This window comes from Hyperolius riggenbachi, chromosome 6, assembly GCF_040937935.1.
Source record: "Hyperolius riggenbachi isolate aHypRig1 chromosome 6, aHypRig1.pri, whole genome shotgun sequence".
Lineage (NCBI taxonomy): Eukaryota > Metazoa > Chordata > Amphibia > Anura > Hyperoliidae > Hyperolius > Hyperolius riggenbachi.
Window position 1 is genome coordinate 244,074,336 of NC_090651.1, and position 26,952 is coordinate 244,101,287.

The 26,952-nt window shown below is 44.3% G+C and overlaps 2 protein-coding genes and 1 pseudogene across 2 annotated transcripts in view; 2 read left to right on the forward strand and 1 right to left on the reverse strand.

Annotated features, from left to right (window-relative positions):
• Positions 1-16,984, forward strand: part of PUSL1 (pseudouridine synthase like 1) — a 151,268-nt gene extending 134,284 nt beyond the window's left edge. The window contains exon 8 of the mRNA XM_068240604.1: positions 16,850-16,984. Coding sequence (XP_068096705.1) covers positions 16,850-16,869 — 20 coding nt within the window. The 3' untranslated portion in view covers positions 16,870-16,984. The remainder of the gene's footprint in view (positions 1-16,849) is intronic.
• On the forward strand, positions 3-1,020 carry LOC137521299 (lysophosphatidic acid receptor 6-like; annotated as a pseudogene).
• INTS11 (integrator complex subunit 11) overlaps positions 8,628-26,952 on the reverse strand; it is a 72,109-nt gene continuing 53,784 nt past the window's right edge. Inside the window, exons 14-18 of the mRNA XM_068240601.1 lie at positions 25,653-25,760; positions 20,647-20,708; positions 19,561-19,703; positions 16,863-16,992; positions 8,628-9,521 (exon numbers count right to left, since the gene is read on the reverse strand). Coding sequence (XP_068096702.1) covers positions 9,456-9,521; positions 16,863-16,992; positions 19,561-19,703; positions 20,647-20,708; positions 25,653-25,760 — 509 coding nt within the window. The 3' untranslated portion in view covers positions 8,628-9,455. The remainder of the gene's footprint in view (positions 9,522-16,862; positions 16,993-19,560; positions 19,704-20,646; positions 20,709-25,652; positions 25,761-26,952) is intronic.

The following is a 26,952-nucleotide window of genomic DNA, read 5'->3' on the forward strand; positions in this document are numbered from 1 at the left end:
ATGCCAACATCTACCTGAGTATTGGCTTTTTCACTTGCATAAGCCTGGACAGGTATCTTGCCGTTGTGCACCCTTTGACATATGTACGACTCAAGTCTACTTGCTACCCATTGCTTACTGACCATTGCGATCTGGATTGTCTGCAGTGCCATTGTGCTGCCTTTGATCATAGAAGGGCCACTTGACAGAATGCCTGAAAACAGCACTCGGGTTTCATGTTTCGAGGACTTTACTCCAACAATGTGGCAAAAACGACTTGTCCCATATAACGTCTGCGCCTTGATCTTTGGTTTCCTGGTGCCCTTCACTATTATTGGAGTGGTTTTCCCAGTCATGGTGAAAAGAGTGTGTGGAATCAGAGCCAGTGTTCATCGGAAAGTGGCCATAAGAATCATTGGGTTTGTGTTTCTGGTCTCCTTAGTTTGCTTTTTGCCTTACAACATTTCCCACCTGCTGCATTTCATCATGAGGATGGGCTACATCCAGGGATGTCCTGTGGCCAGCTATATCTATAAGTTACGGAGGATTACTTTGGCCTTAATAAGCCTCAACAGCTGCTTGAACCCCATTCTCTATGTAATTCCGTACTTAAGTCGGCAAATCCAATTGCCAACATTGCCCTTTGGGAGAAAGGAATATGTTATTAATGACATGACTGCTAAGGACAAGGACAGAGCCCTTCCTTTAATTACCTCACCTACTATTAATTTGCCCAGCCACTTGGGCTCTGGTGTTGTCATCCTGGATGCAAAGGTTGAGTGGTCAGTACTGTAGCCGAGAACCATTCCATTAATTCCAATCTCACCAAGCTCTGTTGAAATGAACCAACCAAACTTAAGAGCATTTATGTTGTAACCATGATAAAAAAAGCTTGTTTTCATTTTTATATATGATATTTATTATTTAGTTGGTATAAGTTGTGAAACAGTCCCAGTACTCCACTTTATGCAGTGTTGTGCTTTGTCCAATTTTGTCTACATGGATTTGATACCTGCTAGTAAATTACACATGCCTCATTAATGATCTGTATGTTTGGACTCTGCTTGGATATGATTTACTCAAAGCCACGGCCTAGGGGGGATACTGTATATGGCAGGGGTGCACCTGGGATAGGGAACCTGTGGTCTGTATATTGGGGTACTGCTTTTGTATATGGCAGTTGCTTTATACGAAAAGGGGATCTTGATGTACACAGGGTCCTGCACGTGAGGAGATGCACGAGACAGCTTGCCCAGTAGGAAAAAGCATAAGTTCTGTATTTTTTGTGTGTGTGTGTGCTAGGGGAAAGTGCAGCTATGTACAACATCCAAGATGATTTGTACTATTACTGAGCTAGCGCTGGATCGGAACTAATCTGGCTGCCATAGCCTACACTTAGGCTGCTTTCACAGTAAGACGTTACAGGCGCAAGTTAGTGCAGCCTGTAACGCAGCCTACCGCACAGCAATGAAAAATCAATGGGCTGCTCACAGGGCCCACGTTGCGTTACATTGTAACGCAGCATGTTCAAACAAAGTGCTGCATGCTGTGCGTTATACACGGCTAAGCCGCGTTAGACTGTTTGCACATGCTCAGTAATGTTGGAGGAGGAGGTCTCCTCTCCTCCTCCACGGCCAGCCACATGGCTAATTATTATTCACTGCACTCAGTGACATGCAGTGTTTACTTCCTGGAGCGGCCGCTTTGGCCGGTGGGACCATGTGATTCGGATCATGTGGTCTCCGCATCCCATAGCATAAAAAAGGCGCACCAAGAGCTGCATAACACGGCTTTTGGTAGCATCCTCCTACAACACCACCAGGCAATGCGTTAGGGGCATGTTATGCGACCTATAACGTCCCCTAATACACAACGTCCTGGTGGGAAATAGGCCTTAAAGAGGAACATGTAACATGAATAAAATTGCTAATTTGTTGGCAATATTTATCAAAGGTGGTGGCATCTTTACTGCTTGCAAGGTGCATCACTGAGAAATGTTTGTGTGTTCCAAAGTGAGCAGTCATAACATCTGGTCTCCCAGAGTGCACTGGGGCAGAAGACTGCAAAACTAAATAGTATGGGATAAACATCAATGGGTCACTTTCTGGAGGCCGTCATGCTTTTTTGGTCGGTTACTGGCATCTGTTATGGAAGGGTCTGGCTTCTTACACATGTCTGTCATGTAGTTGTGATTTGCTAGGGAGGCCAAGGATCTTAGCAACACCCCTAGTTGCAGTAAATGTCACACATTACACAAGCAAACTTGGAGACTGGTAACTTCTCTTCACAATTCTGTACAGAGATATCTAGGCCATGTACTTAGAAAGTTTGCCAGTTGTCTACACGAGGGAACTCCAAATTGGTATCCTATTTTTATTTATGATGGTTACACTTTTTCTGATTACACAGGAAAAAAACACTTTCATAATAAAAAGTATTTAACTTAAACAAAAAAAATCCTATTCCTTTCAAAGTTTCATAAAAATGTGTATTTGACTAAGGGCCCATTTTCACTACAACAAATGTGCGGTGTTTCCCTGCATTTGGATTCGGATAGGGAAATACAACCTATTGAAATCAACAGGCTGCTGTCCGATTCGCATGTGGGGAAAAAAAACAAACAAAAAAAACCGGACAGCTTTCTGCATTCAAAAGCATCACGCATTCGAATCACAGAGCATAGTGAAGGCCCTTAGCAATAAATGATTATCTTAAACAATCATTTTCTTTCCCTCTGTCAAAACATCATTCTGTGCCTCAAACCTGAATCCTACTATATCTACGGTAATACTTCATTACCTCCTGCAGCCTGATACAAAGTACTTAAATTAGTAAAAAAAAAAAAAAAAAAAAAAAAAATGGCCCCACACTCTTAACCACTTTGCTCCTTCACCTGGCTAATTAATCCAAAGCCACCTGCAAAGGTAGGAACCTTTGCAGGTGGCTTTGGGTTATATGTTTCATATATTAGTTTCATCTTTTAAGTTGAATTACTGAAATAAATGCACAATTCTTCTGCACAATTATTTGTATTTTTTGAGTGTCACCTGTAGCTTACTTTGATAGTCCAGTGATCTCCCTTACCACCTTAGAGCTGTCGAGGTAGTTTAAAAAAATACAGTTTCTTAGTCATCACCAATTATTATTCTAAAATAAAAAGGGCTACTATAGAGAAGAATTTGTATTACAAGAAGCAGAACGGTGTGGCACTTCCCTTTATGCTTAGAAGATTATGTGGGTGGATACTCGGTCAGGCAAATATACACTCACCGCTGCCGCAAACCCACTTGAAATCCAAACACTGCAGACGTGTGCTCCGTAGAAACATAGAAGGAAGAACTGTACAACAATTTCAAAACAAAGGAGCAGCAACGAGCACCATCTGGTGAAAGCTGTATCAATACAGGGATGTTACATCAGTGTACATATATAACTTGTACATGCTGGTACATACTGTGTGGCAGTGGAGGAAGTGGGTGCCTCAGGTTAGGGTGGGATCAGCGACGGCCGCTGCGCTCCACTAAAAGTCTTTTTAGTGGAGCGCAGCTTGACAAAGAGTCCTGTTGGACGTGAAACGGCTGTCGCCGATCCCACCCTAACCTGAGGCACCCACTTCCACCACCGCAACACAGTATGTACCAGCATGTACAAGGTACAGTATATATGTACACTGATGTAACATCCTTGTATTGATACAGCTTTCACCAGAAGCAATAAATTAAGCTGAGCACAGACAGATGGTGCACGTTGCTGCATCTTTGTTTTGAAACTACTATAGATAAATAGCCAAATTCATTTTGTGTTTCTTATAAAACTTAAATTTTGATGCTGCTTCAATATGTATGGTTACGATATTCAATTTCCCCCCAGCTTTCCCTGATAGTCTAGAGGTCGCCCCCCCCCCTCCCCCACAGAGAATGGCAGCAGAAAGCGATGCTGAAGTATCTCTTACCTACCACATTCCAGCAGGAATTGCAGCACTCCCCTGGCTTGTAATGATGCCAGCCTCATGTATCGCATATATCAAGTTCCGGCTTGATGATGTCTTAAAGCCAAGACCCGGTACATGCAAGTACAATAGGATGGCTTCAAGGGGAGAGACAATCATGGCAGGAAATGAGTGAGGGGAGAAATGCCCAGCATTGTTTCCTGCTGCGGAGGAGATTGGACACCAGGGGGAATCACCCAGTTGCCTGGGGTGATGAGCACAGCCACGTTTCCTCCTTTCAGTCTGGAAGGAGAAAGCATCGGAGTCATATGAAGCACGATGTAGACCGCAATCCTGTGACCCTCTCCACTAGCTATGGTGCTGAACTGCGGTATATGACATAATCTGGGTTTCCGAATGAAGAAACGCGGATTTGAACATTAATAGTAACCATAAGCCTTTCTGGGGAAATACATCTTTTTAACTACTTGCTAATTTCAGTTTATTCCCAATGTTCCACTGTAAGTAAAACAGGAATCAGAAGAGGAGTTTTATGTGATACAGGTCTCTAAAACACACTGTGAAAGGTCTGAGAACATTTTACCTGTTACCACCCTGGGCAACAGAAACTGAACATATGAGGAAAGATATCAGAGGTAAATGTGAAAATCAAGCCCTGCCACGCCCCTTTCACCTTCAATGCCTTCTATTGGTCAGCTCATCTCATTTTGCTTTTAAGATACTTATCTGTAGAATGACTGGTTGCTTTGTTTTTAAAGTGGACCTGAAGTCGTTTAAAGGACAGAAAGAAAACAGATGTATGTACTAGGCCTGAAAGATAAATCGAATTTAAACCAAAATCGTGATCACCAAGATCACAATTTTGGAATTGTCAAAGTGGCGAATATCGCAATCACGTCATTTCCACATGGGGAAGTTTGAAGAAGCGGCTTCAAACTTCCCCAAAGTCCTGGCGCATGCGGCCTGCAGCGTTGGACAAACCTTCCACACGAGTCCAATGCTGTCCGACGGCTCTTGTGCTTGGCAAAACTCCGGGTTCCTGTATGTCACATAACATACAGGAAGTATTCCGTGCATTAGAGCCTGCAGGAGGCAAAGTGAATAGATGGGCATCGCTGGAAGCTATGTCCAGAACTGATGCAGCTTGGGGGACAGAGGGGGCACAAAGAGAAACACGGGGCACAGAGAGAGACACACAGAGAGAAACAAAGCGGGCACAGAGGCACAAAGGGGGGCAAGAGAGAGACCCAAAGGAAGCATGAAGAGGCAAAGGGGGCATAAGGTGAGACGGGGACAGAGGGGAACAAACAGGCACAGAGGCGGAACAAAGCTTGATTTGAAGAAAATTGTGAATCGAATCGAAATTTTGGACAGAAATTGCTCAATTCAATTTATTCCTAAAATCTTTCAGGCCTAGTATGTACATATGTATTTAGCGAGCCTGTCTTAATTCCTCCTCATCTGGGCCCTGTAATTTGATCTCTCAGCTATTTCCGCTCAGCTAATAGAACAGCTAATTTGTAAACACAGGATGTTAACAATATGTCTGCTTCCCTGAAAGCAGGAAGTAAGCACACTGCAGATTTATTTCAGGAAAGGCCTTTGCAAAGGCCTCCGACACTGTTCCACACAAAAGTCTGGTGCAAAAGTTGAGGATGCAAGGACTGGGGAAGAGTCTGTGTGCATGGATAGGGAACTGGTTAATGGACAGAAAACAGAGTTGTGGTCAATGGATCATTTAAAATGGGTGACTGTTAGCAGTGGGGTCCCACAGGGGTCTGTACTGGGTCCAGTGCTCTTCAATTTATTTATTAATGACCTAGTAGATGCAGTAGTAAGCATTGTTGCTATTTTTGCAGATACAAAATTGTGCAGAATCATCAACTCTCAGGAAGATAGGGACATATTGCAACAGGATCTGGATAGGATGGCTATATGGGCACATAAATGGCAGATGAAATTCTATGTTGAAAAATGTAAAGTCATGCATTTTGGTCGTACCAATGGTCTAGCACCATACAAAATAAATGGGATACAGTTGGGGACATCAAACTTGGAGAAGGACTTAGAAGTACTCATCGACAACAAGTTAAATAATCGTACTCAATGCCAAGCCGCTGCAGCTAAAGCTAGCAAAATTTTGGGATGCATTAAAAGGGAAATAAAAACTTGAGATGCTAGCATAATATTGCCCCTGTTTAACTCTCTAGTAAGGCCACACCTGGAATATGGAATTCAGTTCTGGGCACCACATTACAGGAAAGATATTGCAGTTTTAGAGCAGGTGCAGAGACGAGCAGCAAAATTGATACGTGGGATGGAAGGTCTCACTTACCAAGAAAGGTTATATAAACTGGGTTTATTTAGAGGGGATCTAATTAACATGTATAAATACATCAGAGGGCAATATAAAAGCTTGGCGGATGAGCTTTTTGTCCCTAGGCAAAGGACATGATCTGCGCATGGAGGAAAAACATTTTAGCCATTTATTTAGGAAAGGGTTCTTTACAGTAAGAGTGATTAAGATGTGGAATGCATTGCCACAGGAAGTACCTGATAGTATGGTAAATTCTATACCTGCATTTAAAGGGGGCTTAGATGCTTTCCTTGCATTGAAAGACATCCATGGCTACAATTACTAGGTAATGCCTAATGATGTTGATCCAGGGATTTTATCTGATTGCCATCTGGAGTCGGGAAGGATTTTTTTTCCCTTTTGGGGCTAATTGGACCATGCCTTGTAAGGGATTTTCGCCTTCCTCTGGATCAACAGGGATATGTGAGGGACCAGGCTGGTTTTGTACTTTGTTCTCTGGTTGAACTCGATGGACGTATGTCTTTTTTCAACCCAAATTACGATGTAACTATGATTTCTATCAGCTGTAGCAGAGAAATGTTTTTCTTTAAAGGTTATTATGCTGTTGTGTATCTTTTAGAGCAGAGAGGAAGTTCTGAGTTCAGGTCCACTTTAATGTGTTTATAGATTTATTTTTCCACCATGCCCTTATTTACTACTGACTGGTTAGTGTTGAGCTCACACCAACACATAAAACAATGAATAAAGGCCATAATTCTACTTTAAAAGCAGACTGTTTATGTGAGATGCAGAAGAGGAGTGTGGAGGCCAGCCTGTGTACTCTTATAGTGGTTACATGCTGTGCATTTGGGGGATGTTTGCTACAGTAATGGTCTAGTGACACACACCGCCTCCTCCACACATGGAAAGATTAGTAAACCCCACAGGAAACTCTCACCTGCTAATAATAGTTTCCTCTACACTCATCTGTGGGCTGTAATGAAACAACGTGCTGATGCTTCAGTTACAGGAACAGCTCCACGGTCAGTGAAAGTGGTAACTAATTAATATCCTGTTTGCAAAATAGTAGAAGACAAAGTAATCTGTAGTCAAATGTTTTTCTTCCCAATATCTACACGAATCATTTTAAGTTAATATGTTAATGTCTTGTTCACATTGTTAAATCTCCCAAAAAATGTCTTTTTGGTCCTCACTGTTCCACCATAGCTTTAGATTTTGATGCAGCTGTACACCTGTGGTGCCAGGCACTTTCAATAACTATATATCAGCTGACAGGTCCTGGACACACTGGCAGACTGCTGAGCAGATGTCTGCAATAAGTATCATGCGGATACTCATTGCAGACATCTGCTCATACACAGGAACATCAGACAGGCACAGGCATAGACAACACTGTATGGTAGGAAAAGCTGATGCTCTGTGCAGCAGTGCATACTAACAATGCCCCACTGCATGCACTTTACATACAATGCAGTGCTGTCCCATTCAGTACAGTTGAAGGGGGTCAGCACTGCAATGGAGAGAGCAATGACTTACCTTCTGATCAGTGCTCATGCACTATTGCTTGTAAACTGACGGCAACTCTCAGAGAGCTATACAGCTAAGGGTCTGCCAGAGGCAGTGAATCAGAAAAAAGATAAAGATGGTAGTCTTCATACCTACATCATTACAGGTTTCCTTTAAGAACACGTAGTTGAAGGCTATTTTTCTATTTCATTAATGAATCAGTTAAACTATTAAAAAGTTATTTATGACTACTGCTCTGTAAGGGAGAACTTCTGGTGCCATCTTCATGTCCTTTTAAATAATACAGTTTGCCTGGCTGTTGTGCAGCGCCTCTGCCTTATAGGGCTGGTGCATACCAAGAGCTTTTCTGAAAAGTTTTCTGCTTTGAAAAGTGCTTGACTAATGTATTTGAATGGGATGGAGCACACCAGAGCGATATGCTTTTTTCCCAAACGCAGGTCCTGCAGCATTTTTGCTGATTTCTGAGGCGATTCAGCCTCAATGTTATGTACAGAAAAGTGGAAAATCACTCTGAAAAGCGCTAGATCAGAGTGATTTTCCAAGCGGTTTTCTTACAGAAGCTGTTCAGTTACAGCTCTACTGTAACAAAATATAAAACCACCAAAACACCAACACCAAAATATAAATACACCAAAACGCTAGGCATTCTTAGAAAATCGCTAGGCACATGCCTAGAATTGCTTTAAAAAAAAAATCACTTCAAAAAGTGCTAAGCATTTGCTTTTACGCTGGCGCTTTTTGGTGTGCACTGGCCCAAACTCTGGAGTCAGAAAGCGAATGCAAATAAGGTTATTTGACCCAACTACTCTAGTCGCAGGTTAGTGTAACAGTCCGGCAGGTGGTATCCTTACAAGAAAAATAATTCTTAGAACTTCATATTTATTAGTGCATGTTTTTGTATCCATTTTAGAACAGTTTTTTTGTGGTTTTCAACTTTTTTAATTCTTTAGGATAACCATTTGAATTTGATAGAAATATGGCCCTAAAAGCATTTCCTCAACTATCTCTGGAACATACTAGTAATATACAAAAGTTTTACTGAAAAATATTTTATGCAAAGAGTGCTAAAGAAACAATATACATCTTCCTCCACATACAATACGGAGACAGTTCAGTTCATGGTTAATTTTCCTTCATGGCAACGTTCAAAAAAAAAGTCCCAGAAAGCCACAGTAGCTTTCAATCCTTTGCTCTGTTCTGATTCATACAGTGGTGTCTTGTACAGACAAATTCCATACATCATGAACTGTTGATCTCCACATACGTATGGATATCTGCTGTAGGCAAACTAGCGCCTCTGACCTCTCTACCTGCATACCTGTAATCTGCTTCACAATAGATTACAAAGAAAAAATTGATGCTAAGATATTTTCTGATCTTGCAAAGTGTTTTTGGTCATAGCAAAGCCCACCAACACAAAGGTGTGAGATACGAACAGCTGAGAAGGAAAAAAACAGGTGCTTGCTAAAGCACTATCCAAAGTGGAAATAGTGGATGCAAGGTGGGGAGATCGATTAGACTACACGGCAAGGTACTTAAATGTTATGGCAACATTGGTTACATTTTCGATACCTTAGAAGGGAACTAAAGTTTCCTCTTCCTGAGTAGTTTGTGTGGTTATGTTAATCAGGCTAGGGCAGGTATTTTGAGTCATTCTCTGCTAATGCAGTAGAAATTGAACATTCAGCTTGAGCCTTGTGGCAATCCTTTCTTCAACAAAGAAGTCAAGAAGCTTCCCAGTTCTTCATCCTAAGAGAAGAGAAGTAGAGGAACGTTAGGGTACATTTAATTTACGTTTAACTTCAGGCAATGGCTAATGGTTAGGGAGAATTAGACTAATATGAAGATCTCCACTCACATCGCAGCAGAAACTGGAATAAGGAAAATAAAAAGTAATTGCTGGTAATTACCGTATTTCGCGCCGTATAAGACGCTCCGGAATATAAGACGCACCCAAGTTTAGAGGGCAAAAACCTGGGAAAAAATATATATATTAAATCTGGTGCGTCTATATTCCAGGAGCGTCTTTGTAAATGTTGTGTCCTCCCGTGTACCTTATCTCTCCACCTGTGTGCCCCATCTGTCCTTCTGTGTGCCATCTCCCACATGTGTCCTCCTGTGTCCTCTCCCCCATGTGTCCTGTGTGCCCCTTCTCCCCATGTGTCCTGTCTTCCACATGTGTCCTCCTGTGTCCTGGCTCCATGTGTCCTCCTGTGTCCTGGCTGGCTCCATGTGTCCTCCTGTGTCCTGGCTGGCTCCATGTGTCCTCCTGTGTCCTGGCTGGCTCCATGTGTCCTCCTGTGTCCTGGCTCCATGTGTCCTCCTGTGTCCTGTCTCCATGTGTCCTGGCTGGCTCCATGTGTCCTCCTGTGTCCTGGCTCCCCCACATGTCATTCTTTGACTGCCTCCCCGCATGCCTCAGCTTTTCCCCTCTATTTTCCTCCCTCCATGTGCGCATCTCAACCCACCCCCCGCGTCTCAGATATGCCCGCTGTAAATCCTTCCCCCCTGTGTGGGCAATCACTGTGCCTGGCTCCCCCGCGTGCCTTAGCGTTTCCCCTCTATTTACCTCCTGCCCCCCTCCATGTGCGCATCTCCCCGTTCCCCCCCCCGTGTCTCCGATGTAAATATTTCCCCCCTCCGGGTCTGCAGCTGCAGCGGCTTACCTAATACATGCCGCCGCGAAGTCTGCAGACAGCCGGCTACTCCATATGTTTCCTCTACTGCGCGGCTACTGATGACGCAATCAGTACAGGCCGCGCAGTAGAGGAAACATATGGAGTAGCCGGCTGTCTGCAGACTTCGCGGCGGCATGTATTAGGTAAGCCGCTGCAGCTGCAGACCCGGAGGGGGGAAATATTTACATCGGAGACACGGGGGGGAACGGGGAGATGCGCACATGGAGGGGGGCAGGAGGTAAATAGAGGGGAAACGCTAAGGCACGCGGGGGAGCCAGGCACAGTGATTGCCCACACAGGCAGGGAATCCCCAATGGCGGCGGGGCGGCGGTTTATAGCGGCGGGCGTTCGCAAGTTGGGGATTCCCTGCCTTTGCCGTATAAGACGCAGGGACTTTTTCTCCCCATTTTTTGGGGAGAAAAAGTGCGTCTTATACGGCGGAAAATACGGTACTGTTTATTGGAGAATTTACATAACACAGTCTGCTGAAGGGAAAGCTGAAACCATGCCTAGCAAACTGCTGATCGCTTAAGATCGGTACACACATCAGATAAAAATCATTGGAAAATGAAAGATCACAGACCAATTTTACCCTCTTCGATGTAGTATGAGAGCCATACCTACACAGTCTATTCTATGGAGCTGAACTCCCATCAGATAAAAAAAACTTTGCAAGATGCTGAACACAAAGATGCTGTACACATGCAACAGAACAGTATCTGCAAAAGATCAGTCCCTGCAAATTGCATTCATAGGGCTCCATTCACAAAGCGGTGCTAACCCAGTTAGAGACTTCAGGCGTGATAACCATTGCACCACGCTGGTGAAAAGCCAATTTAGGCGTGATAAGTTTAGGCGTGATAAGTTTAGATCGCGCGCAAAGTCCCGCACACAAGACAGCGCCATTAAACTCTATGCGAAGTGCACCAGACTTTGCTAGCGCAAAACTTTTGATCAGCTGTGCATTGCGGTGCTAACCTACTTGGCGCTTAAACTTATCACGCCTAAACTTATCATGCCTAAAAACTTATCACACCTAAACTGAGTTTAGGTGTGATAAAGGGCTTTTCACCAGCGTGCTAACTGTTAGCACCGCTTTGTGAATCAGGCCCATAGTCTATGATATCTGAAGATCTCATACACACCTTGTTAAACAGACATTAATCTGCAGATAAGACAATCATCTGAAGATCCATCCTGGTGGATCTGATCTGCAGATGAATGTCTGTTGAACAAGGTGTGTATGAGATCTGCAGATATCATAGACTATGAATGCATTTTGCAGGATCGGATCTTTTGCAGGAACTGATCTTTTGCAGATACTGATCTGTTGCATGTGTACAGCATCTTAGTGTACAGCATCTCGCAAAGATTTTGATCTGATGGGGAGTTCAGCTCAATAGAATAGACTGTGTAGGTGTGGCTCTCATACTACATGGAATGGGGTTAAATTGGTCTGCGATCTTTCATTTTCCAAAGACTTTTATTTGATGTGTGTACCCACCTTTAGTGGGGCAAGTCACTAATTTACACAGCAGTCTGCTACTTTATGGGCATTTAGGAGCGTTTGGTAGTTGTGTCTTTTGCTTCATGATGAGTTCAAATTTGCATGTTATCAGAATCAGAATCAGAATCAGAATTTATTTCGCCAAGTACAACGGTGGTTGTACCCGGAATTGGTTTTGGCGCATACAGGGTCGTTGGTGAAGAACACAAGAAAATACATAGACATGGGACAAGCATACATAGAACAACATTACAGCTTGTGCATACAGTTAAGCAGAGTGCAGCAACGCATGCAGTTCAGCATGGTACATACATATAAACAATAAAAGCAAAAAATAAATAAAAAGCAAACAGAGCATTACAGCATACACGTACGGTTAACGTAATACAGAAACATAGCACAGCAAACACTAATAGCAGAAACAGAAAAGAGTGGGACTGGAGGAGCAGCCTGAGAGCTGATATGAGCGCTGCCATTTTCGGCACTGGACGCTACACAGCGACACGCTCCCAACAAGACAGGTGCTACCGATTGCCCACGAAGTAGAGAAAAAGAAACTGAGAAAGCTGAGGGGGCATCATGGTGGAGGCGGACAGCAGAGTTCACTCGGATCAGGTTGCCCCGAGGAGTAGTGCTCCTGATTTCAAGCCGCACGGCCGGTTGGTGAGGGTGCAGACACAGTGAGGGCTCTGTAAAGTAAGGGAGTAAGGAAGGAAGGAGAGATCCAAAACAGGAGTAGAGAGCGTCCCTATTAGGGCTGCAGATTTAAACACCCTGGGTACAGTCCAACAAACAGTCCAAACCCTGGCATGCTGCCCGGAATCCATTTATGGTGGTTGCAGGCAGAGGGGACCCAGTGCCTGGGAGCAAAAAGAGCCAGTGGCCGCACAGGCCGATGGAGCTAGTGGCCGAGCTGGATGGAATCCCACCAGGAGAGAGAGATGAGATGAGGGGGCCGACTTGGGGGCACAACATATCGGGCTCACCTGGGCAGGGCAGCAGTGATGTGCCACCAGGGTTTGATGTGATCGCCCCTGCGGTCTGGATGGGGAGGCATCCTGCCTGTGCCTGGCAGCAGCGGTGGTTGGTCAGAGGCAGCCGTGAGGTGCCTGGGCCTAACGTCCCTCCACGTGGGTGGCGGCGGCTGCACAGCTGATCCTAGAGAGCGCGGGGATCTCGGAGCTGCGGCTCTATGGTGGTGGAGCCGCGGCTCTATGGTGGTGGAGCGGCAGATGGAAGCTCTGGCTCAGTGGTGATGCAGCTGCGGGGCTTTGGTGGTGGCATCTGCTCGGGCAGATGGGCCAATGGAGGAGGGCGGCCGGCCCCCGACATCACGTCCATCCCAGCGAACTCCCGTTTAGCTTCACCGAGGCGTCCAGGTCCCCGGCAACGGCGGTGCAGTGGTCCCTCTCCCAGCCTGCAAGGAGTGCAGAGGCCGGACCGGTGGCGTCATCGCGCGTCTCTCCCCGCGTCTCTCCCGCTCCCGCTCACAGGTCCCAGCGGATGGTCCACGTGCTGCTGAGCTTCCCCAGCAGTCGGTCTCTCGCGGCGGAGCACCCGACCAGCCGATGGCAGCCTCCGCTGCACTCCTGTGTCCCCTGCATCTCACCAGGCAGATGGAGTTTATAGGTGAGAGCAGTTGGGAGATATTAGAGAGAAAAAAGGTAGAAAGGCCGGAGCCCTGTGGCCGTGGCGTCCGCACCCGGCGCCATCTTGTATTGTATGTAAATGGTCCGATCAAGTACGTGGAAGCTGATTAATGTTGGCTAACTGATCAGTGGCTGCTGCTTTTGATTTGCCCTCCCTATTGCCTGTGCAGAGCTCAGCAGGGCAGAGGTGGAAGCTTACATCACTAGAAGATCAGCCCATATAGTTGAATTATAGGCAAAGGCTACAATTGAGGAATTGCGAAATGTCATTACCAAGAATATCAGATGCATTTTAGCAGAACAGCCCTAATTGCAGGCCATATTTGTGAGTTGTTTATAAGAAGGTGAAGTTTTAGGCTAAGTCCACAGTGGGAGCTGCATTGGCTTCCCTTTAAAAACAAAACAGATGGGAAAAGTCGCATTGCATATTGGGTGAGCGTTGCATCACATACAGTGAAACATGCTGTCAACAAAAAGTATTGGGTCAGTTGGATTGCATTGCACCGGATGTACACTGAAAGTCACATGGACTGACAATTGCAGTGCAGTCCTGTGCATTAACATAGTTGTGTAACGGACCCGGTGTCCTCTGTTTCTTGAAACTGAGTCCCTGTTGTCTGTTGGAAAAAGAAAGACCAGGAGCCCAATAGTGCAGTATCGTTAGACTCTTAGGGGTTTAATTTGTAAGCGATTGGATACTCACAAGGATGGGTTGCAGGCCTGCAGCCACCGTATGTGCGTGTGGGAAATTTTAGACCGTTCCCGCTCGGTCCCCCGGCCTACTGAGAAGCCGGGCCGTCGCTCTCCTCCTCTGGTCTTCTCCACTAATGGAACAGGTCCCAATGTGGTTGAGATGGGCACCTCTGATCGAGGTGATGGATACTTGAATAGGTTGTGGGGAGGCGCCCAGGTATAGGTACTAGCTGTATGGAAATATGTATAAAAAGAGGTTTCTTTCCTCTAATGAAGACTCGCTAAGGTAGATAACAGGGAGTCTTTATTACAAAATGGTTATACTGTTGACAACGTGTTTCACGGGACACAGCCCGCTTCCTCAGGTCATTAAAACAGAAAACCTTAACGTCAAAGCTTAGCCATGCGGGGGTGCATAGATGGCCATCTATGCGCCCCCGCACGGCTAAGCTTTGAAGTTAAAGTTTTCTGTTTTATTGACCTGAGGAAGCGGGCTGTGTCCAGTGAAACACGTTGTCAACAGTATAACCATTTTGTAATAAAGACTCTCTGTTATCTACCTTAGCGAGTCTTCATTAGAGGTAAGAAACCTCTTTTTATACATATTTCCATACAGCTACTACCTATACCTGGGCACCTCCCCACAACCTATTCTGTGCATTAACATGACTGATACATTGAGCCACAATGCCCCGCTGTAAACCTTTGCTCTTAAAGGATACAATAGGAGAAAGACATAAGTGCAGCTTTACTTACCTGGGGCTTCTTCCAGCCCTTAGCAGTCTCTGCTCCTAGCCACAGTTGTGCTGTCATCCAGTCTTCTGCTGTCCCCAGCCGGGTCAGCAGCTTCTGTGCATGTGCCACTCATGCTTCTGTGGCTGGGTGCGTTCTGAGCAGGTACAGTGCTACTGAGCCACTACAGAGGGGACAGCAGCAGACTGGATGACAGCGGAACTGCAGCGATGGACTCAGACTTCTAGGGGCTGGAAGAATTCCCAGATAAGTAAAGCTTCTCTCCTTTCTTTCCCCTCATAATCCTTTAAAGAGAACCCGAGGTGGGTTTGAAGAATATTATCTGCATACAGAGGCTGGATCTGCCTATACAGCCCAGCCTCTGTTGCTATCCCAAACCCCCCTAAGGTCCCCCTGCACTCTGCAATCCCTCATAAATCACAGCTACGCTGCTGACAAACAGCTTGTCAGAGCTGGCTGTGTTTATCTCTATAGTGTCAGTCTGCTGCTCTCCCCGCCTCCTGCAGAACTCCGGTCCCCGCCTGCATTCCTTCCCTCCCTGCTGATTGGAGGGAAGGGACGGGGGCAGGGACCGGAGCTATGCAGGAGGCGGGGGAGCAGCTGAGACTGACACTACAGATGTAAACACAGCCTCACAGCACGGCTGTGATTTATGAGGGATTGCAGAGTGCAGGGGGACCTTAGTGGGGTTTGGGATAGCAACAGAGGCTGGGCTGTATAGGCAGATCCAGCCTCTGTATGCAGATAACATTCTTTAAACACACCTCGGGTTCTCTTTAACCACACTTGTGCAATTATGAACCCCAGCAATAGTAGTATAAATGAAAACCATGGACTAATACATGTCAAAATAGGTAACAGATGCCATTTTGTTTGCAACCTCAAACATGATTTATCCTACTAATTGACAAACTAGGAGGTAAAGGTATTACCTCACCTGTGCATGTGTGTGGTTTCCTGCAAAACATGTACTGTTGGTGGGCCTTGAGGACAGGGTTGGGGAACTCTATACTAGAGGACCCTTCCAATGTCAAGAAGAGCATTGACAGCTTTGCTTCTTTTAAGGCAAACCCCTATAGAATAACACAGTAGAAAAACTACATTTTAGCAGTGTTGCTGGCGTAGCAAAACTCATGAACCCGCATATGATCAGTCTAACCAGGTGATACATTTGTGCAATTTGCTGGTTGCCTTCATGAGCCAAAACAGGAAGTGATCACAGGAAATCAGATCTGTAAGATGATCAAACTGATCACAGGCTTCTCAACTCTAGCGTTCAGCAGAGAATTTATAGGATATGCAAATATTCACACACATAGATAATCCCTGCTGAGGAGACCTCTAATTATCAACTGTCATCTTCCATTTGCCTGTTGCAGCTTATGGACGTTTGCATAGTAGACAAGTTATCCACTTACCATGAATCATTTTATACAGTTTCTTGTACGTTTAGGTCTCTTTTAAAGGACAACTAAAGCAAGAGGGATATGGAGGCTGCCATATTTAATTCCTTTTAAGCAATACCAGTTGCCTGGATGCCCTGCTGATCCTCTGCCTCTAATACCGTTAGCCATAGACCCTGTACAAGCATGCAGCAGATCAGGTGTTTCTGACATTGTCAGATCTGACTAGATTAGCTGCATTTCAGGCGTGATTCAGACACTACTGCAGCCAAATAGATCAGCAGGGCTGCCAGGCAACTGGAATTGTTTAAAAGGAAATACATAGGTCAGCCTCCATATTCCTCTCCCTACAGTTGTCCTTCAGGTAATGGCCATGCATGTTTTGGTCTTTCAGTGCCAGCACTAACCTGGTAGGTCCAAGATATAAGCAGCACCTTAGCCCCAGGATCTTCAGAGTTGGAGGAGACCTGAAGAAGGATAGATTCCACCATGATGGAGCCATCAGGGAGGTGTTGTACCTGGTGATCTTTAAGCACACTGTAAGGAGATAACAAAAGGGAAAGCTATAGACACGATTGGTTAATCAGAGAAATAAAATCAGAAACACTTCAGAACTGGGACAGATTGGACAAGGGAATATGGGAAGTAATAGGGGTGTATTATATGAGCACAGCTATGCCTACAATCAGTAGATAATACGTACATGACAGCGGTGGTGCTGCTCTCAATGGTTTTGCAGTTGATATGTGCCCCCAAACACAATTAGGCAGAGCTTCCTCCACCCCAACCCCCCCCCCCCTTTTTCTGAAGTCCCAAAAATGTAGGGTTTTCTCCCCCATCCCTAAAAATATCTAGGCAGAGAAATCCCCCCCCCCCACCCCCGAGCAGTGTACCCCTAAAATTCCTGCTTTCACCGGTGGGCATCTAGGGCCCGTTTCCACTAGGAGCAGTGCGTTGCGGCTTCATAGCCGCATCGCACCGCAGGTGTCCTGAAACAAATGCACGCCAGTGGAACAGTTTCCACTGCGTGCATGTTGTGCGGAGAGATCTGTGAATCTGCAGCATACTGCAGATTAGTGCATGGCCGCACCCGCCCGCAGCCACGCCCCATCTCCTCTATGGACTTCCGCTTCGGGAGATGCGGAAGTGATGCGGCCGGCGGCGGAAGTGATGCAATGTGGCTAGCTAGCCGCATTCGCATCATTTAGCAGTGGAAAAGTGCCCTAATACAAATAACGGCAGGATACTTAACTGTAGCCTGGCTCCCTGTGACAGGCTTCAGCAGTACAGCCAATGCATCTTTAATGCTGAATCAACTGTCAGGTTGTACAATAATGAAGCGATGCGACTGCAGCAGATTTCCCTCCACATAACCTCTCTGCCTCAGCATATCTCTGATCACTGTATGCAGCCCACATGGAGAAGATCCCGAGCCATTTACGGTTGTTCCACAAATGGATTTGGCCCTGCTGCTGAGATTTGTGGCACGTGCCGCAAATTTCTGAGGGCCCATTTCCACTACATGCAAACTGGTGTGCATGTTCTGCACACAAATTTGCATAGCAATGCGTGAGTTTCCTCCTGGCACTCCCACATCCCCAAAACATAAAAAGATAGGTTAATTGGCTTCCCCTTAAATTGGCCCTAGACTACAATACATACACTACACAATACTGTACATACATAGACAGGACTATGGCAGGGAATAGATTGTGAGCCCCTCTGAGGGACAGTTAAAGAGACACTGAAGCGAAAAAAAAAATATGATATAGTGAATTGGTTGTGTACTATGAATAATTACTAGAAGATTAGCAGCAAAGAAAATATTCTCATACTTTTATTTTCAGGTATATAGTGGTTTTTCTAACATTGCATTATTCTATAATATGTGCAGATTACACAACACTCAGCATTCAAAATGATTCTTTCAGAGCAGTCTGTGAAGTAATGACCTCTCCTCTAGCAGAGAAAAAGTAAACAGTTCATTTACAGTTGAGATAATAAAAGTCAGATAACAGCCCTCTCCAGGACTAACTTAGTCGGACAGCTTAATGGCTTGTTTGCATAGAGATAACAACTGGAGTTTCTCAACTCTTCCTGTACTGGAAACAATTAGACTGATGGATCTGGCCTTAATGTTTTATTTCTTAGCTGTGCTACACATACAAATCATAATTTTTTTTTCGCTTCAGTGTCTCTTTAAAGAGAATCCGTGACCAAGAATTGAACATCCCAATCAGTAACTGATACCCCTTTTACATGAGAAATCTATTCCTTTTCACAAACGGATCATCAGGAGGCTCTGTATGGCTGATATTGTGGTGAAACCCTCCCACAAGAAACTCTGAGGACCATGGTCCTGGCAGTTTCCTGTCTGTGAACCTTGTTGCATTGTGGGAAATAGCTTTTTACAGTTGTTTCCAACTGCCAAAAAAGCAAGCAGCAGCTACATCACCTGCCAGCAGTAAAAATGTCACCATGTGATAAGTGTCAGAATGTAAATCAGGGATTTAAAAGATTTTACAATGGGCATACACTGACTAAATCATTTATACATAATTATTGTAAAAATGAAGCAGTTTTTTATTACATTTTTTTCACTGGAGTTCCTCTTTAAGTGACAAGAAAATATAATCTGTACAGCGCTGCAGAAGATGTTGGTGCTATACTATATTGTATTTCAATGGGCCAGTTTCCACTGTGTGCAAAATCTGTATGCAGAACTGTGCAAAAAAAAAAATCTGTACGCGCATAGTGTATTTGATAGGAAATTCATGTGCATTGAGTTTTTTTCATGCATTTTTGCGTGGATTTTTGCACCTCCTTCCTGGATCATGTAGGGGCTAAAAGTATTAAAAACGCATGGAGGAAAAAGATTGCCAATTCATGTTCGCGTTTTTGCATGCACCTTCACCAATCACAGATGAGCAAGTCTTGGCACATGCATGGCGGCGATGTAAACAATGCATTAAAATGTCCTATTTGCAGCTAAGATGGTCAAACAGGACATGTTAACGCTTCCATATTGCAGCAAGTGGTTAATTAACTCATTCTTTCATAAATCAGCACTTAGGAGTAATTCCCTTTATTCAGTTGAGGACTTGCCTTTTCAGATGATTGTACAACCGCAGTGCCGTCTCCTGCTCCTTGTGTGAATCCTGAATGTGTACCCTACAAGTGAACCTGAGCTGGTGCTCCCCGAGGCCAATCTCCTTCAGTGCTTGTTCTGGCGAAACCAGGCGGAGGCTCTGCCATGTGGAACAGAGAATAATCAGTGGGGTATAACCAGAAGACTGTACTGCCATTCTGTGTCATAACACATCAGTTAAAACATTCGTTATCTATGCCATGCAGGGACCATGAAGTCACTTTTCTATCATATGTAAGACCAAAAGTATTTATTTAAAAAAAGTTTTCAGGAAGTTGTATTAGCATATTAGTGTGATGCAATTCACAAACTGTCAGATGGGGTGTGTACGGAATACAATGACAGCATGCTCTGGATCCACAGGGACTGAAGCCTAGTAAATGAAAGATACAGTGCTCTACAGGGGGGCCTGATAGCCTCTCATACTACTGACATGTACACCAGAGGAAACACTTTCTAATTTCTTACCAATACCTGAAGGACAGCTGTAGTGTCAGCATAAGCTGCAACAGGCAAATGGAAGATGACAGTTGATGAGTAATTAGAAATCTCCTCAGCAGGGATTATCTGTGTGTGTGAATATTTGTATATCCTATAAATTCTCTGCTGAACGCCAGAGTTAAGAAGACTGTGATCAGTTTGATCAGCTTACAGATCTGATTTCCTGTGATGTGGGATGCACAATGGGTTTGTCCTTAGAAAATAAGCGAGTTAATTTCGTGGTATGCTTAAAAAGCAGCCACTAGTCAATAATGCAAAAACAAGCATTACTGATTTGGCAACACTGTACTAAGGATACACTTACATACCATTACGTACTAATCACTGGGCAGTAGGACTCCTATTGCTTTTACAACCTGTCTAAACGCAACGCCGGCAACTTATAACTGGCTGTAGTGTGGAAGGGGAAATAATCTGAGGGCAAAATCAGAATGTGGAAAGAGCAGGAGAGCTAGTTGACTGTCTTCATGATCAATAAATAATTTCATCTAAATTTAGTGTTGTGTTAATGGTGGAGCAAGTAAAGACATCATCATACTCACATTATCTTTTAGAATAAGGGTCCCATGCATTAGCCTGGGCTTCTTACAGTCTGGCACAAGACCTGCAGTGACAAACATATCAGCAAATGCCCACTGGAAAATGGGACGCAGTTATAGAAAATCTACATACCTATTCAACTACTTGTACCATGTCAGGGATTCACTGGGATTTACTATTAAACAAGCTTTGAGTAGGAGGAGTAGCAACCTTTAATAAAGGATGTTTGGTTTGTGTGACTACATCTGTATTAATAAAATAAATGACCCGCACCTCCTAATATGCCCATTTATCCTAGATGGAAGACCAGTGCCTGAGCTGAGCAGTACTCACATGCTTTAGTTGAGTTCCTCCCTAGCTCACTCAGTATACTCAATAGGCTCTGCTCGGGGTGCCCACCCAAAAAGCTGGGGCTACCCTGTTAGTTATGTATATAAGTGGAACAGTCCAGCTACCTTCTTGGCCCTCTTGAGATATAGAGTGCTGTCCATTATTTCTGCAAAGGTCATTGCCATTGTATCTGGCAATCATGGCAAGTAAATCAGAAGCACTCAATCAATAGACATGGCTTTGGCCAGGAGCAGTCTTGTATTACTTCCTGAATTGTGACTGCACAGTAGTGTGGTTGAAGCTGTGAGGGGCTATGAGTGTGGGCACATACTGTCCTTTAGAGCAGAGCTCCCCAACCTTGCCCTCAAGGCTCACCAACAGTACGTTTTGCAGGAAACCACAAACATTCACAGGTGAGGTAGGATGTGTCTCAGCAGAGCTGATTAACCATTTATGCTGCCTGGACGTGATTGTCACATCCAGGCAGCTGCTGCTGTGCTGCAGCATGGTCCCGTGCTGCCCCCCGTTAGCCCGGAGATCAATTAATGGGAACATTGACCTAAGTCCCCAGTAGAAAGACCGACTGCTTAACCACTTGAGGACCCACCCTTTACCCCCCCTTAACGACCAGCGCTGTTGTTGCTGATCTGTGCTGGGTGGGCTCTCCAGCCCCCAGCACAGATCAGCGTGCAGGCAGAGCGACCAGATCGCCCCCCTTTTTTCCCCACTAGGGGGATGATGTGCTGGGGGGGTCTGATCGCTCCTGCCTGCGGGTGTTGCGGGGGGGGGCACCTCAAAGCCCCCCTCCGCGGCGAAATCCTCCCCCTCCCTCTCCTACCTGGCCCCCCTGGTGTTCCGGGCTGCACAGGACGCTATCCGTCCTGTGCAGCCAGTGACGGGACGTCCCCTGTCACATGGCGGCGATCCCCGGCCGCTGATTGGCCGGGGATCGCCGATCTGCCTTACGGCGCTGCTGCGCAGCAGCGCCGTACAAATGTAAACAAAGCGGATTATTTCCGCTTGTGTTTACATTTAGCCTGCGAGCCGCCATCGGCGGCCCGCAGGCTATTCACGGAGCCCCCCGCCGTGAATTGACAGGAAGCAGCCGCTCGCACGAGCGGCTGCTTCCTGATTAATCAGCCTGCAGCTGGAGACGCAATACTGCGTCGCTGGTCCTGCAGCTGCCACTTTGCCGACGCGCGTTATGAGTGCGCGGTCGGCAAGTGGTTAATTTCAGAGGCAGCGGTCTTTCTGAGCAAAAAAAAAAAAAAGTTTCCCGTCCTCATACTTCCTGGAAGCTTCCAGGACTAGAGAAAAAAAAAATCACTGTGGCCATCTTGTGGCCAAATAGTAAAACTACATCTACATAATTTTTTTTTAATAAAATAAACACACATTATTACATTTAAAATTAACGGTTTACCTCCCACACCAAAAAATGCCAAAATAAATTTTTTTATGAAAAACAAATTACAATAAATAAAAAAAAACCAAATAGTTACCTAAGGGTCTGAACTTTTTTTAATATGCATGTGAAGAGGGTATACTACTAGCATTTTTTAAATTATAAGCTTGTAAATAGTGATGGATGCAAAACTGAAAAATGCACCTTTATTTCCAAATAAAATATTGGTGCCATACATTGTGATAGGGACATAATTTAACCACTTCACCACTGAAGGGTTTTACCCCTTGAATACCAGAGCAATTTTCACCTTTCAGCGCTCCTTCCATTCATTCGTCTATAACTTTATTATTACTTATCACAATGAAATGAACTATATCTTGTTTTTTTCGCCACCAATTAGGCTTTCTTTAGGTGGGACATTATGCCAAGAATAATTTTATTCTAAATGTGTTTTAATGGGAAAATAGGAAAAAACGTGGGAAAAAATTATTCGTTTTCAGTTTTCGGCCATTATAGTTTTTAAATAATGCATGCTACTGTAATTTAAACCCATGAAATGTATTTGCCCATTTGTCCGGTTATAAAACCGTTTAAATTGTGTCCCTATCACAATGTTTGGCGCCAATATTTTATTTGGAAATAAAGCAGGGCTGTGGAGTCGGTCCAAAATCCACCGACTCCGACTCCTCAGTTTAGGATTCCACCGACTCCGACTCCTCTAATTTGCATATTACAATTTTGTTGATTAAAAGTATGTAACATGAAATTCGTATCTTAACTGCCAACGCTTAGGAATTTTACAAGACAACTGAAGTGAGATGGATATGTAGACTACTATATTTATTCCCTTTAGACTAAAACTAGTCCTTGGTAAGAGTACTTGTAAAAGGTACAAACCGGAACAAAGAACATCTATCAGGCCCTAGGCAATGTAAGTGTGGGTACATGTAAGAATGATGTGCAGGTGCTCTGCAGGGGAATAAGGGGATTCTTCCTATATTACACTTCATGTACAATCTGAACAAGGTTTATTTGTGACAGACAACACCTCTGTGTTCAATGTGCACAGCATTCTCAGTGGATTCCCTGCAGCTCTGTGGGGAGAGCATATGTAGAGTATAGTGCTACTGTGTAACAAAGTAAACCTGAGACAGATGAAATTAAAGTTTTATACAGACTTGGGGCTTCCTCCAGCCGCCTTCAGGATAATCAGTCCCTCGTTGTCCTCCTCCATCACCTGGATCTTCTGCTATGCGTCCAGGTACTTGAGCCAGTCGGGCGTAGTGCGCATGCACACACTCCGCCGCCAGGAGCATATTACACCTGTGCAGCACTATTGCGCAGGTGCAGAATGTTCCTGACTGTGGGAGCGGCATGCGGCCGGACAGCGCTGACTGGCTGAATTACCAGGACTCATAGCAGAAGATCCGGGTGGTGGAGGACAGCGAGGGACTGATTAGCCTGAAGGGGGCTGGAGGAAGCCCCAGGTATGTATAAAACTTTACTTTTCATCAGTCTCAGGTACCCTTGAATTTGTAGTCACCAAACCAAATTTTAATAACATATCAAATTATTTGATTTCATCAGCAAAGGGAGTGCATACATTTGCATAAATCAGCATCAATGCAGAATTATTTCCATCTCGTTGACCATCTCTATTAGTGACACAGCTACACATCAGGCTTTATTCTTACAGCATAGATGTTATTTAGTGTATATAAGAGATTCCTGTGTACACATCATATATACAGTCACAATCAGATCTGTATATCTGATCTTAAAAATACGGGGACTGCTTTATTGAAGCAGCACAAGTAACTAATTTTGATTGGTTTATTTCATTTTTGTGGACTAAGCACAGCTATTACTGTATATATACTGTATATATACATTATTTTTAATGACTATTATCTGAGAAATAGAACATTTTATCATATTTTCTATTTTAATTACAGTTACAAATTCAGTAGGAGTCGGAGTCGGTGCATTTTTTCCCGACTCCGACTCCAGGCACCCAAAATTGCCCGAGTCCACGACTCCGACTCCACGACTCCGACTCCACAGCCCTGAAATAAAGGTGCATTTTTTTCAGTTTTGCATCCATCCCTAATTACAAGCCCGTAGTTTATAAAGTAACAGTGTTATACCCTCTTGACATAAATATTTAAAAAGTTCAGTCCCAAAGGTAACTATTTGTTTTTTATTGTATTTTTTAATTACAAAAAAAAAATAAAATTGGGGAGTGTGGGAGGTAATGAGTTAATTTATTGTGGAAACCTAATGTATTTGTATATGTAAAATGCTTTAGGGTGTAGTTTTACTATTTGGCCACAAGATGGCCACAGTGAGTTTGTTTACATGCGACCTGTAAGTATCCGGAAGGACGCTTACAGGAAGCAGTACGAGGCTGGGAACATCACAATGATCGCGCTGTTTCTAATAGAAGCAGCGGATCATTGCAGGGGCTTAGATCAACAAACGGGAATGGATTTTCCCGTTCATTGATCTCCGGGCGAGCGGGCGGCGTGCACGAGCGTCGGGAGCGCGGACAGCGGCGGTAGCGCGGAAGGTACGGATGTCTCCGTTCCTTGGTTTTTTTAGGGGGAAAAAAAGGGACGGAGAAATTCGTACCGCGGGGGGTAAAGTGGTTAAATGGTGTAATAACCGGGACAAATGGGCAAATAAAATACATAGGTTTTATATATTATTTTAAAGCTATACTGGACGAAAACTTAGAAATAATGAATTTTTTCCATTTTTTTCTTAATCTTACTGTTAAAATGCATTTAGAAAAAAATTATTCTTAGCAAAATGTACCATCCAAAGAAAGCCTAATTGGTGGTCTAAAAAACAAGATATAGATTCAATTCTAATTAGTGATAAAGTTATTAGCGAATGAATGGGAGGTGAAAATTGCTCTGATGCATAAGGTGAAAAATACCCGGGGGCTGAAATGGTTAATCACCTCTGTGGATTTCCACAAAACATGCGCTGTTAGTGGGCCTTGAGGACAGGGTTGTGGAACACTGGTTTAGAGTAGTACTTTTGGGACCCATGTACATTAGGTATGTTAGATCTAACAACAAAGACCTTTCCACAAAACCCAGCACAAGGGCATGTAAGAGGACACTCAAGAAGAGCATCAGCTCCTGCCACCCAGGTTGTTCAATGTATCCACTAACTGTAAACCCAAAACTCAGTTAGTGTATGATGTAAAGATTAAAAAAAAAAAAAGTTACAAACTACCAGCTACTGATCAGAATAACTTACTTAGTGCCGTCTCTTTCTTCAGCAGTCCTAGAGAGATATCCACTGGAATGTTTGGGTTGGTAGTAATAGTGGCTGTCTCTCCGTTAAAAGGCATATAGCACTGGATATCTGGATACACACAACACCAAAACAGATTACACAATACATTTAATATAAGCAAAGAAAAACAATCTCCAAGAGACAGGGTTTTCAAGTTTACTATATTTCTACTAGATTTCTGTATGGTTTACAGAGGGAGCAGTCTGATTAATGGGAAGTTAGAGCTATGAACGCTTGCTCCTCCATAAGTATGCATACACCTGCACCAGAGACTAGCTCAGTTTTTGCTCTGTGTCTGGAGGCGAAATGTCTCGGAACTCTGGTCCGAGTCTTTACATTTTTATTTGATCCCTCGAGGAATAGGAGGTGGCAGACTTTCTTTGCTTATGCTGGGAATACACAATTCGTTTTTTCGGCAGATAGATGGCTCAATTGATAATTTCCGACAGGCCCGATCTGATTTCGATCGTTTTTCTGATCGATTTTCTGATCACTTCTATACAAATCAATCAGTAAAATGATCGAAAATCAGATCAGACCTGTTGGAAATTATCCATCGACCCATCTATCTGCTGAAAAAACTCATTGTGTATTCCCAGCATTACAGCTATAATTTAATCAGCCTACTTCTTATGGCAGACACCAGAACAATGAGAGACCTCTGGGTTTTGCTACGGAAGCACCTGACATCTACTCCTTTTGTGTTGGCTACAAGGTTGTACTCTCCTCTACTGGGCCGGTTTTACCATAAGTGCCTACAGGTGCCAGATGATGGAAAGGCGGCTCACTCGCCTCCCTCCCTCCCTTCTTATGCAGAATCCTGATAAGAGAGAGTGTATGAGAGGTTACTCACCCAGCTCTAGGCATTCTACTGACTAGCTCTCCCTTCAGTCAGGGGCACCTCTAGCTACTTAACTTTAAGGTTCCTCTAGCTACCTAATACTAAGGGACATCTGTAGTTACGCATGACGGTCAAAGTAAGTAAGGGAGAAGTGACAGCTTGCCCAGCCAGCACACTTTCAGTGAAGTTTAATGGGGGTTTGTAGGTTCATGGAGGACAAAGTATAGGGTGCCAAGAGATCTGTGCCTATAGGCTCCTGTGATGTAAAACCAGGCCTGCTCCTCTATGAATTTTTTTCCAGCATCACCCCAGACTATCAGCCCCCAAGCTTTGCTAAGCAGAGTAACCCTGGTCACCTGCTTTTTGATTCAACCCATTACCTGAGCCCTTAATATCTGGTGACATGCAAACTATCCAGAG